A 12,964-nucleotide genomic window follows, 5' to 3' on the forward strand; every position below is an offset into this window, starting at 1 on the left:
TAGAGTATTTAAAAACAGCAGTTTTCACACAATCGCAAAATATTTTTTCGTGTTGATTTATCTTGAATAGGATGAAGATGAACGATATCGGAACGCTGTTGTGTGTCATAATGTTCACACGCATGTGTCAATGTAAGTTAAAATATAATTGCTTTTAAGACTACCTAAAAATGTATTTTATCTTTTGATATATTTTGCAATTTTGCATTTTTATTCAATAGGCAGAAAAACATAACACTAAGTACAAAATTTATTTTTAAACGGTAATTTTGTCCTTAACAGAGTTTAATGGTCATATTTAAGTATGTGAACTGTCTACCGAACGACTCAAATTAAATATAATCAACCAAGAGTCAGCTGAAAGTAACCAGAGAGTCTTTAATTAAGAATTGAATGCTTCTATATGCAATTCATTGGGATGCAAAAGCGTTGACCGAAGTACATTTTGTATGAAGCGTCAAAAAATTCTAAATATGTGCGCACGGTCAACGCTTTTCTAACCCTATGATGCATTCAATACTTAAAATTATTTTGCCAGGATCATAAACAAACATTCTTTTATTACTCTTTACGCATAACATATGCACTTTTTTGTGATATCACGTGGCATCATGTTAAACTTTATGTGGATATGAAGGTGAATTTTAGTATGACACGAAAGAGTTGTTATCCAATCAAAATAACGGTTTCTCTTGAAACATACACATTATGTAATTATAAACCTATGACGAAAGACAAATGTTTGCACATGTCAACAAGTTTGCATTTACACCAAAATGTAGAAAATGTGATTTAAAATATCACAGGTCTGCCGATTACTTAAGTTCTCCCGAAGAACAAGACCGTTGAGTTATAACTATGAACCACTAACTATGCTCTTCACTCGAGCCATGCGAAAGGATGTTTTTAAATGATGTACGCGATTCCTTTTAAACACGTTCAATAAAAAAAAAACGGTACATAGAAGTAGGGAAAATGCAAATACATCAGATAAATCCCTTCACTTTCTGGCACATGTATTACAGACAACACAACATTTACCAGCGCAATATGATTGAAATACAGATCAGGTGTCTAAGCTCTGTTTACAACGATCTGCCACTCTGTTTTACTCCCTTACTTGTATTAATTACGTCAGCAGATGCAATTTCATCCTTCACCTATTTAAATTGTGCAATAATCCGACAAACTCGGAAGATCCCGAAAGTTATTTAGAACAGAAAAGTAATTGCAAATACATATATATATTTATTGACAAACCGTAGTCTAAGCTCACTATGTACAAACTGAATACAATATTTCCTGTTATACTCATACATTGAATGTGTCGATTAAAAAACGATACGGTTTGAATACATTGTAAATAAACGACGTAATAAGAATTAATGCAAATTTCTGAACATAGAAATCTGTCGGGTTAATATAATCATTGTCAAATCTACAAATGAATATGCATAATTTGTTTAGCAGAAAAGGGTACTGTGCTTGAATGTGCTGCCGTGGAAGGGTCTGGTTATGATGTTCTTTGACTTAGATATTGAATCTAAAATGTGTCGCTGATTTGTTGTTTAATAACTTATAATTGTTTCACTTCATTTCAAACTGTTTCCAAAACTATTCACATTTTAGGTCACTTTAGAACCCGAAATATTGGTCAAAATTCCAACCTGCCAGATTGAAATCTTAGGTGAAATATTAGGATAGACAAATTCTAAAGGGACATAAAACAACCCTGTTTAACATAATCATTTTTTCATAAATATGAACAAGACATACTTCTTCAGAATGATCATATTGATATGGAGAAACATGCATCGCATGGTCCTACTTATTTGAAACAAGTATCATAGTTGTGAAATTTGCACGTATTTTTCATCCTTATCTTTTAACAGTTTGGGTTTGAGTTTTCAGTTAAGAGGGCTTTAGACTCACACAATTTATAAAGGTTATTTTTATTGAAGGTAAATCAAGTTTTATTACTATCTGTACATTAAACAATGTATGAAAGATTATAAAATGTTCTCAAAATAAAACTATTGGAGGTTAAACGTATATTGAATAATTATATAAAACTCTCAAACAACATATCGTGGAATTCTGTTGTAATATGCCTAAGCAAAAAATTGCTTATGGTTGAAAATTTGATACGTCTGAAGTATTTTTCTTATTTTACCTTTTTTTATTTAACAAAATTTCATCATTCATCATAAAAGTTCCAACCTGAACATTTTGAACGTTGAATTAAATGTAATGTAATCAGAGTAAGTGTGCCTTTAATTTATACATTCAAAGTTTTTGTAAAGCCAATTATCTAACACGACAAAATGTCAAATATCTGGCCTGTGTCTAACGTGTGAATACCAATATGTGCTATGCATGTAAAGCTTGGTAATATTTAAAATGCTTTGAATGTGAATTTTCTCTGTGTGTTACGTTACGGTATTGTGTATCTGTTGGGTCGTAGTTGTCTTATATTTGATGCGTTTCCCTCGGATTTGGTTTGTGGCCCGGATTTTTATTTTCTCTATCGATTTATGAATTTCGAACAGCCGTATACTACTGTTGCCTTTATTTATACCCCACACCTTAAACATTGAAACGAGATAAAAAGCTTGTTTTTTTTTTAGCCTTCCAATTTTTCAAAAGCAGAAAAGCTGAAAACGGCCTGGTTTTCAATGAAACATCACCAGACAGAACAGGTAATTTCAACAATCAAGAATTATGTGATCGTTAATTCTATACATGTAAAGTTGTTTTTTTTTTTTTAATGTGTTTTTTTTTCATATTTGCTGGACAATACATCTAAGACAGTGAAATGAGATAAAAACTAGTTTATTTTTCATCAATCATTCAATTTTTCAAAGACAGAAAAGCTGAAAACGACCCGATTATCAATGAGACGGAAATAACAGGTAATATTAACAATCACCAATTAGCCGAACATTTGTTTTGACATATATGTTTATAAAAGCTATAGAACGCTTTAAAATTACCATGACGATGTTATTATGTTTGCTAAGCAGGTATTTATAACGTATATAGAAAACCGGTACATTTTCAACATTAGTATTCGTGATTAAAAGTTACTTCTCGCAATTTGGTTGGCTGATATTATCTCCCTTATTCAATTGACATGACACATTTAATGCTTCCCGGTTTTTGAAAGTATCTAGATATATATATTGGATAATCGAATTTGAATATGATAAGTGATGATATGACTAAATGAGCGGGTCAATAAAATGCATATAGGGTTTGGCTTCGCCTCATTAACCCGATAAATTCTCGTAATTGGACAATTGCACACAGATAGTGCTATGCTGAAAACGATATATTTTTTAACGACAAATCAGACGCCTATGTTATGAAACAGGTCAATCAAATCATGAAGGAAAAGTTACAAGTATTTACAATTATCAGAAGATATAAACAGGTTATCATATTGTTGTCTATAATTTAATTTGAAAAGTGTTGTGTTTTTCAGAGTTTCTAAATGGAGCGGAAATACAAAAAAGATCTTATAGTGGAGTTGGTATGTGTAGCTATAATTATTAGGAATTCACTTATCACACATATATCAGTTATACTACTTTGACGTTATCTATATCTATATATTTTACAAAATAGCATTAAAAACATTTTTAAACGCGTACCAAACGGTATATTCAAGGAAAATATGTTTTAAAACAAATGAAAAGTCCTTACGCTGGCGATTAGTTGCTAGCTTTTACGTTTTTTTTTGTCTCTAATATATTTGTCTGATAGGCAATCATGTCATATTTTCTTATTTTAACAGAGCACCGAGTAAGTAACAAATCTTATGAATGCTATTAAACCGGGTAACAGTTATAGGATTGTATTACTAGTTTCCAAAATGCAAAAAATACAACAGAGACGTTTTAATTATTGCACATCAAAGATTTAAATTTTAAAGTTAGAGTTAAATTTTTGTAAACCATCCAAAGGCAGCAAAAACATAAATTTTGGTTTAAAAGTACATAAATCGAGAAAATTAAGATTGATTTGCTAAGTTGTGATAAACAACTAAAAAGAAATTGAACACAACATAAAACTTTTTAATTTACATTCTACATTTTCATATGATAGATTTTCAAATATAGAAATTAAAATGTTTTGTAAAAATTCCAAACTTCATCATGTTCTTTCATACACCATTAAAACTTAAAATGTCAAATGCAGTTTTCTTCTCTAAGACATTACCAAACAGCATCTTTACCTTATAAGGGTACAAAAAAATCCTCAATTTTATCAAAATGATTTCAAATAGCATAATGGACGTCATACTAAACTCCGAATTATACACAAGAAACTAAAATTAATAATCATAGAAGACTTACAAACGCCACGTTTACTCTCCGCTGCCTGAACAGTGACGGATGGTCTAGTCAACATCGGTGTATATTTTTGTTTTGGCCGTTAATAACTTTTATGATATTTGTATTTTCCATTAATGTTTTTTTTGTAAAACAACCATTTATCAGTCCACCAAGGGACGTTTTCATTCATTATTCAGTTCAAGAAATATGGTTTAAGGAAACGTGTTCACTGAACTAGTGGAACCACGAGTATAAGTGTATTTCGTATTTTGATGAAACATAATGCATTCATTTTTCATTGAAGAACCTTGTACTGCATCTGAATATAAAAGCGTGCTGTTCACTGTGAGTCATGGCTCCGTGTTAAATGGCCGTACTTTGACTTATAAATGTTTCTTTTAAAAATTGTGACTTGGATGGAGAGTTGTCTCATTGGCACTTACACCACACCTTCTATTGGTGACACAATAACGAAACTAAAAGTAATCATATAAATGTATGAATTCTGCGATAAAAGCGACGACCATATTGTATTTTCATTTTTCAAAAAGACGATATGTTAATGCTGTAAAATTTCCGTTTGATGATACTTTGCTTTCAGATATAACAAGGTCATCTTACTCCATAAATATATTTTAATCAGTCATTTGTACTTAAGTCTTATTTATTTTGTTAATTCATGATTGCAGTATACTAGTATTTGATATAATTACTAAATGTAAAAAAAAAAGAATTACCTCCAATGTAACCTTTACATATTACAGAAATACATGCAGCTGATATGTCTACATATATGCAAACTCGAACAATTGAATATGCAAGAGAGGCCTTAGATCGTTACAGTACAAATACAAAGGAAGCTGCGAAGTATATTAAAAACAAACTAGATGTACACGGTGGTGGACTCTATGCTTGTTTTGTAGGGTCATCATTTGGCTATTCTATTACCTATAATGTGCCATATTACCTTTACTTTGAATTGCGTGGATATTACATAACGGTATTCAGAAGATAGCAGATGTCTTATTTAAATACCACTCTTATTATACTATAAAAAATACATGTTTGACACGCTGTTTGAGCAAACATTAAACTTTGTTTGTATATGAATTAAATATGTTTGAATATTGTCTCTCTTGAACCACCATTTGTGAAAGTCAAATTAGTATTCTAGTTTTCATTTACACAATGTAATACATACAAATGGAATGTCCTGTGATAGAGAATATCCGTGAGGAAGTATGGGGAATTTAGAAAGATGTTTTGCCCCCAACAGGCTCTCTGTATGTGAGACTAAAAGCAAAGGGACTCGGAATGCTATTACCGTCAATTAATCTTTCTATAAAATTGAGATAGTCTTTGAACAAGACTGATTCACATAATCAAGTGAAAGACGTAAACCTCATAGACCGGAATAACTGTAGCTGTCATATATGATACATTAGTAATTCGTGATTTCGTAATATAGACCCGCAAGGCTGACCAGGTATGAAAAAAGTGTAAAAAATGTCTTAGCAGGTGAAGAAAAACCGATTGATTGATGATTGACGTCATTCATACATGTTGAACACGAGAACAAAACAAACTTATTTATTGCAATTGCTCATGGAGTGGCAAAACATCTTTTCTTATCCAAAATAACCTCATTTTCCAGCAGCAGTCGAAATTCCCCAAACTTTCTCAAGGATATTCTCTATCACAGGACCTTCCCATTGAACGTATTGTTGATTTGTAATCGTTTTAAACATGCATGAAATAAGTTTCATAGTACGTTAAGCATCAACCAAACAATCATCAATCTTAGTTAAGTAAAATAAAATGTATACAGATGATTCATGTGTTGAAAACGTGCAATCTGTCTACCTGTATACATGTTTGAGAAGATGAATATATTGCGTTATAAAAATGGTAATAAAAACCTATCCGTAACATTATATATGGCGGGTTGTACATTAATTTTGTCTTGACATTATTCTGCTGTGGAGAAAAAAGGACGGAGATAAATATCGAACTTTACAAAACAGATCAAGTTTCAAACTTTTCTTCTAATGACACAGAGTGTAATTCGATTTTCAAAGTACCATCTTATTAAAGTGTCTAAAGTTTTATGTCAAGTCATTAGTGGTTACATGTGATTGAATCAACAAGTATTCATCCTTATAAATATTTGACTTCTTTAGCGATAGTTTTATTAGAATGAAAAAGTTTTAATTTCCTATTACAGGTTTTAAAAGATGTCTTAACGAATAACTTTTGAAAATTAAAATCATGCCGATCGTAAAATGTATGTACATGGGATGAGCTCTACCGTCTAAAACAAAACAAAATCAAACCATTTTGAACTAGAATACTCAATATCATAAACACTTTCACGTTTTTGTCATTTTTAGTTATTTCTTTGCACATTAATATTTCGTTTAATTCGAATTTTCATTTTTAAATATATGTGTTACCCTTGCTCTTGTCACCTCTATAATTGTGCAATAATAATTAACACCCCTAAAAAAACCAACAACACAATTTCCCTTAGGCATATATTACCACAACCGTCTTCAATGGTCTTGGGGTCAATATTCATAACTTGTCGGTTTTTTGGTTTTTTTATTAAACTTTTATTTGATTTGACCTTTCAACGAAAAAGAACAAAACTCCTATAAAACTTGTGGTATACTCCTAGAATTGGTAATCGTGAGGAACTTAATTGTACCAGTTGTAATATCATAGGTACACGTTTGAGTGTACTCTTTGTGGATAAACACTACAAAGCCTAAACGATAGAAGAAAGGAACACTGTTTTAAGATAAACGGAATTTCATTGTGTACCTCTTTTGACATCACCGGGCCCTAAGGGCCCAGTGAGCCTTTCTCATCACTTGGCGTCGTCGTTAATTTTTACAAAAATCTCTTCCTCTGAAACTACCGCGCCAAATTTAATCAAACTTGGCCACAATTATCATTTGAATATTTAGTTTAACAAATGTGTCAGGTGACCCGTCCAAACAACCAAGATGACCACCATTGCTAAAAATAGAACATATGATGAAATATATATTTTTTGGCTTATATCTCTTAAACTAAAGCATATGGAGTAGATCTGACATGGAGTAAAATTGTTTATCAGTACAAGTTTTATCTGCCCTGAAAGAAGTAGTTCCGGTGCGGACCGATTTCGGCCTTAAATTTCAGGTTCATCTGACGAAAAATTTTGACCACTTTTTAAACACTTAAGTGTCTATTTCATTTGAATCAATAAGTTTATGTGAAAGATTCGAACTGATTTAGTCATTAAAAACGATCCGATTCGAGCTCAAATATGAAAAATCTACCAAATGTGCCGCAAAATGACACTTTTTACATGTTTTTTGTAAAAAATGAAAGTGTCCACATCCGTGTTCATCTTCAATCTTTATGTTTGTTATGTATTATCATAAATACAACTAACATTTCAATATTAAGGATGAACACGAATGCGACCACTTTCGTTTTACACGAAAACCGTCTAAAATTTAACTAAAATGCTAATATTGTGAAGATTTCAGTAATTTAGCATGACTTAATGGTGCTAGTACTCAATACACGTGCATTGTATTGTCAAAAACAACCCATATTTATGCAGCAGTCGCATTCTACTGTCCAATAAATAACTAAAAGTTTACATTTTAACAATTTTGTAAAACTGCTATATTTTGGGGCCAACAAGGGGTTTTACCAGACCTACTCCTTTTCAAATGAATCGGATAACATGTTGTTGGGTTGCTGCCCCTGAATTTGTAATTTAAGTAAATTTTGCCGTTTTTGGTTATTATCTTGAATATTATTAAAGATAGAGATAAGCTGTAAACAGCAATTATGTTCAGCAAAGTAACACCTTCAAACAAGTTAACATGATCAAAATGATCAATTGACCCATTAAGGAGGTATTGTCCTTTATAATCCATTTTTAACAATTTTTCATAAATTTTTGTAATCTCTGAAACTACTGAGCTAAATATAACCAAACTTGCCCACAATCATCAATAGGGTATCTTTTTTAAAACAAATGTGTACGATAACCCCGCCTGCAAACTAAGATGGCCGACATGGCTAAAAATAGTACATAAGGTAAAATGCAGTTTTGGGCTCATATCTCCATGATCTCTTAAACCAATCATTAAGAGCAAATATGAAGTAAATAAAATTGTTCATTATGCCAAGATCTTTCTGCCCTGAAATTTTCAGACCAATCGGGCAATCCGTTATTAAGTTGCTGCCCCTTAATTAGTAATTTTACGAAAATTTTGAAGCTTTTGGTTATTATATTGAATGTTGTCATAGATAAAGATAAACTGTAAGCAGCAATAATATAAAGCAAAGTAAGACCTACAAATAAATCAACCTGATCAAAATGGTCAATTGACCACTTAAGGAGTTTTTGCCCCTTTTCAGTAGATTTTAAAAAAATTTCATCAATTTTGAAATTTTTTGTAAATTTTTACAAAATATTTTCCACTGTAATTACTTCACCAAGTTCATTATCGATATAGTTAATTGTAGTAGCAAGAATATTCAGTAAATTAAGATCTATAAACACATCCCCATCATCAAAACACATTGCCATGAATCCATCTGTGTCCTCTGTTTAATATGCACATAGACCAAGGTGAGCGACAGAGCCTCTAGTTTAATATTCCATTTTGTCCCTGCTCTTGACCTTTCTTATCTATTTTGTATAACAACTAATTTTATTTAAGCACCTCTGATTCTTGTAGCCGAAACGCGCGTATGTCGTTAACAATGTTAGCTTTGTCTGATTAAAAGTTTGTATCAATCCATAACTTTTAATAATATCACCGTTGTAAACATATGGGTGGAGTCTTAACCAGTATCATTACATTAAGGAGGAGACTATAAAATATAGAGAATTTAACGAAGTAGCATAAACAATATTATCTATATCAAATCATAAATCAGTACTTTTCCAAAGAGTTTTGTTACCTTTTTATCCGCTTTTAAATAGAGAAAAAAAAATCCTTCAAATTATGAAAAATAAATTTTACAACCATTACTTTATGTTAACAAGTATATGAAATGCCTTAATATTAATAAATAAAGAAAGATGTTCAGTGTATACATTGAAATGCATAACATGGACCGTAAACTGGTTACAAATGGCGGTATTCGTATTAATTGAGCCGGAAAATTGATTTTCAGAGTCAGAGTAGTGTATCGCCGAAGATTTTGCAAAACCAAGATTTCATAGATGATGTAAACAGAGTAAATGAATTATATGTTTTTGGTTACGACTGCCCAGAATCTAAGTTAAATACCAACTACAAGACTGTATATTTACACTTACAATACTAAAAGTACAACACACTCATTGAATGACATCCATTATTGGTTACATTCTAAATTTAGATGTCAGTCATGAATTTTAGCATATAATAGAAACTTATCTTCAATATAGACCACAGCTACATACCTCCTCTCAAGGTCAAATTGTTTTTTGTTTATGATATTGCCATCTTAAGTTAATATGTTCCCAAAGCAAAGATTTCTAAGTTCTTCTACAATAAGGCATGAACAATCTATTGAAACTTGGTCCCCAATGCTCTTCAACTTCGTACTTTATTTGGATTTGTTTTTACTTTTATGATTCGAGTGTCACTTATGAGTCTTTCAAAAACGAAACGAGCGTCTGTCGTTCAAAATTTTATTCCTTGTATCGAAGATGAGTTTAATTACTCCTACTTTAAACCATTTATGACTTCGTTTGTTAAAACCAGATTTTTTAACTTTATGTTATGTTGATTTATTTGTTTAAAACAGCGTTTTTGCACCCAACAATTTATCAACTTCAAAATATCAGTTTATATATCGTTACAAACATAGGAGTTTTGGTTCGTAGGTAAACATTTGTCCAAATATCGAAAAATATTTTTTGATTTAAAGAATTCAACGAAGTTTGGTGACGGGACGTATTTTAATAATCTCTATAGATTCTTGTTGTTTTCATTTTCCAGTAAACACCTACAATTCAGACTAGATATACGGAATACATTTAATTCATCAAATCTCTGAAACCACAAACCACAGTCTTCTGTTTATATGTCATCTCATCGGTCGTTCCATTGTCTATATCATTCTGTTCAGATTTAGTTACTAGTAAATTGCATAAAATGGATTTGTGACGTCTTTTACATTGCTCAGTCCTTATTAATTTTTAACCGGACTTATCAAGTCAGACGTTTTCCAGTTTGCAGGTTAAACAAAGAAATGTGTTGCTTCTATTATGACAAATACGTAAACATATCCTGATAAATCGATTACCTGGTTGTCTGTATATTGATATTGTAAAATATGAGCGGCTCGACACAATCTGCAGCTTTTTGAACTCTTTCGCTGCGCTCACTCATAGACAAAATATTACAGTCATTTTTATAATTTTATTTTTAATTTCATTTTAAACCGGAGTTAACCATGAAAAAAAGTTGATGATGTCACGGTCAAATAACAAAATTATGTGTATGAGTTGATAGAAAAAAAAACAACGTTAGCTAATCAGAGGACGTGTTACTGTTTGCAATAGCATTAAGTATTCTATATAATAAGGATGTTCTTATCCCGTGCATAAAAACAATGCCGTATTTGTCAAAACCTTTTCAACTTTTAATCTTCAGTGCTGTACAACTTTGTACCTTTTTCACGTTCGATCTTTTATATCTAGGCGTTATGTATTCAGGTTTAGTTTTCTGTAATTAGTTAATACTTTAGTTTCTTTGTGTATATCTCTTTCATATTCATTTGATAAAATTTACTGTTTGCAATAGCATGAATTGTTCTATATAATAAGAATGTTCTTATCCCGGGCATAAAAACAATGCCGTATTTTGCGAAACCTTTTCAACTTTTGATCTTCAGTGCTGTACAACTTTGTACTTTTTTCACTTTCGATCTTTTATATCTGGGCGTCACTGGTGAGTCTTGTGTGGGCAAGGCGCGTTTTTGGCGTATTGAATTTTAAACCTGATGCTTTTTGTTATCTATTAATCATGTTTTTCTGTGTCTAATATGTTCTCCTATTTATTTGTATTGTAGTCCTGTAATATTATGTTGTCATTTCAATGTTATATTTAACTTTGCCATTAAAGTGCGAGGTTTGGCATGCCTTAAAACCAGGTTCAACCCACCACTTTTATTCCCCTTTAAAAGTGTCCTGTACCAAGTCAGGAAGATGGTCATTGTTATATATTGTTCGTTTCTCTTTGTGTTGCATTTTAACGTTGAGTCGTTTGTGTTTTCTCTTATTTTTGAGATATTGAGATAAGACGTGGCACGGTACTTGTCTATCCCAAATTCATGTATTTGGTTTTCATGTTACATTTGTTATTCTCGTGGTGTTTTGTCTGATGATTGGTCTGTTTCTGTGTGTGTTGCGTTTCGATGTTGTGTCGTTGTTCTCCTCTTATATTTAATGCGTTTCGCTCGGTTTTGGTGTGTTACCCCGATTTTGTTTTTTGTCCATGGATTTATGAGTTTTGAACAGCGGTATACTACTGTTGCCTTTATTTACAGTCAAAATTGAATTATTCTCCCATGTATGCCACCTCTTTGTATGTAGATAAAGGTATCATCCATCGCAAGCAAATGACGAATTTTAACATTTCTAAAGAGGAACTGTGCTTAAGGACGAGTGTGATCTTTTTTGTTACTTCATTCCGTGTAACGTGCTCAACCTCAAGATTTCCATGGAAAAGGTATACACTAGATATTCTCTGGTAGATGAAATAGCACATCTAATAACATCATGCCCCATGATGAAAAAAGGAAAACAAAGATTTTAGTATCTTTGCATTTCTTATTGACAATATATTTTTGATTTTGGAGGAGGTCTTCTCAACAAATTGTCAACATTACTATGGGAACAAACTGTGCACCTCTCCTTGCATGCCTCTTATTTTCTTGTGAGTCAAAGTCAAAAGATTATACAATTTTACATTCAGATATTTGATATATTGATAATGTTCTTTTCATTAACAACTTTTCTGATTGGGTCCAATTATGAATCGTTCAGATCTAGAAATTGAAGAAACACCAGGCTTGATTCACCACCTGAGCAGCAACATATCAAATTTTGCTGCATATGGAATATATATTTACCAATTCATTCGGTAGCCAAGAGCTTGAACCTCCTTCGTAGTCTTTCTAAACAATTCATTCGGTAGCCAAGAGCTTGAACCTCCTTCGTAGTCTTTCTAAAACGTCAACCATGACTGAGTAGAAAGCTAATGAACCAGGGTTATGTAAACGAACGCCCCTTTTTTTTTCTAAAAAAATTCGATTGGAAGTAACAAACACCTTGTTGATAATTATAACTTCACCAATTCATCTTAATTTGAATTTACAGTTTCCTTTTATTTTGTCTTTGTATGTATCTAATTTTGTCCTGTGTGCCATTTCTGTCTTTAATTATTATATTGTATTGTCCATATACAATGGTACATTTTGATTCATATAAAAAAAACACATATTTTTTGGTAAATAAAGTTTAATTAGCAGAATTTAAAACTGTTGCTATGCAACCAAAAAATGAAAATTACCAAAAACAATTGTCATTTTTTCAAGCTTCTATATTTAGTCTATTGAAA

At 31.5% G+C, this 12,964-nt stretch overlaps 1 protein-coding gene across 1 annotated transcript; it reads left to right on the plus strand.

Moving 5' to 3' along the window:
* Positions 1–5,464, plus strand: LOC139494831 (uncharacterized). Its single transcript, XM_071282998.1, has 4 exons — positions 1–132; positions 2,628–2,699; positions 3,485–3,532; positions 5,102–5,464. The coding sequence occupies exons 1-4, from the start codon at positions 72–74 to the stop codon at positions 5,350–5,352; spliced, it is 432 nt and encodes a 143-aa protein (XP_071139099.1). The 5' UTR covers positions 1–71; the 3' UTR covers positions 5,353–5,464.
* The last annotated feature ends 7,500 nt before the right edge of the window (positions 5,465–12,964 follow it).

The sequence above is a fragment of the Mytilus edulis genome, chromosome 11, assembly GCF_963676685.1.
Source record: "Mytilus edulis chromosome 11, xbMytEdul2.2, whole genome shotgun sequence".
Lineage (NCBI taxonomy): Eukaryota > Metazoa > Mollusca > Bivalvia > Mytilida > Mytilidae > Mytilus > Mytilus edulis.

Bases quoted from the DNA above. Each gene is read 5' to 3' on its own strand.
- LOC139494831 (XM_071282998.1), top strand. From the start codon at position 72: ATGAAGATGAACGATATCGGAACGCTGTTGTGTGTCATAATGTTCACA. The intron at 133-2,627 runs GTAAGTTAAAAT...TTTTTTTTTTAG, and splicing joins GTTCACACGCATGTGTCAAT to CCTTCCAATTTTTCAAAAGC. The intron at 3,533-5,101 runs GTATGTGTAGCT...TACATATTACAG, and splicing joins AAGATCTTATAGTGGAGTTG to AAATACATGCAGCTGATATG.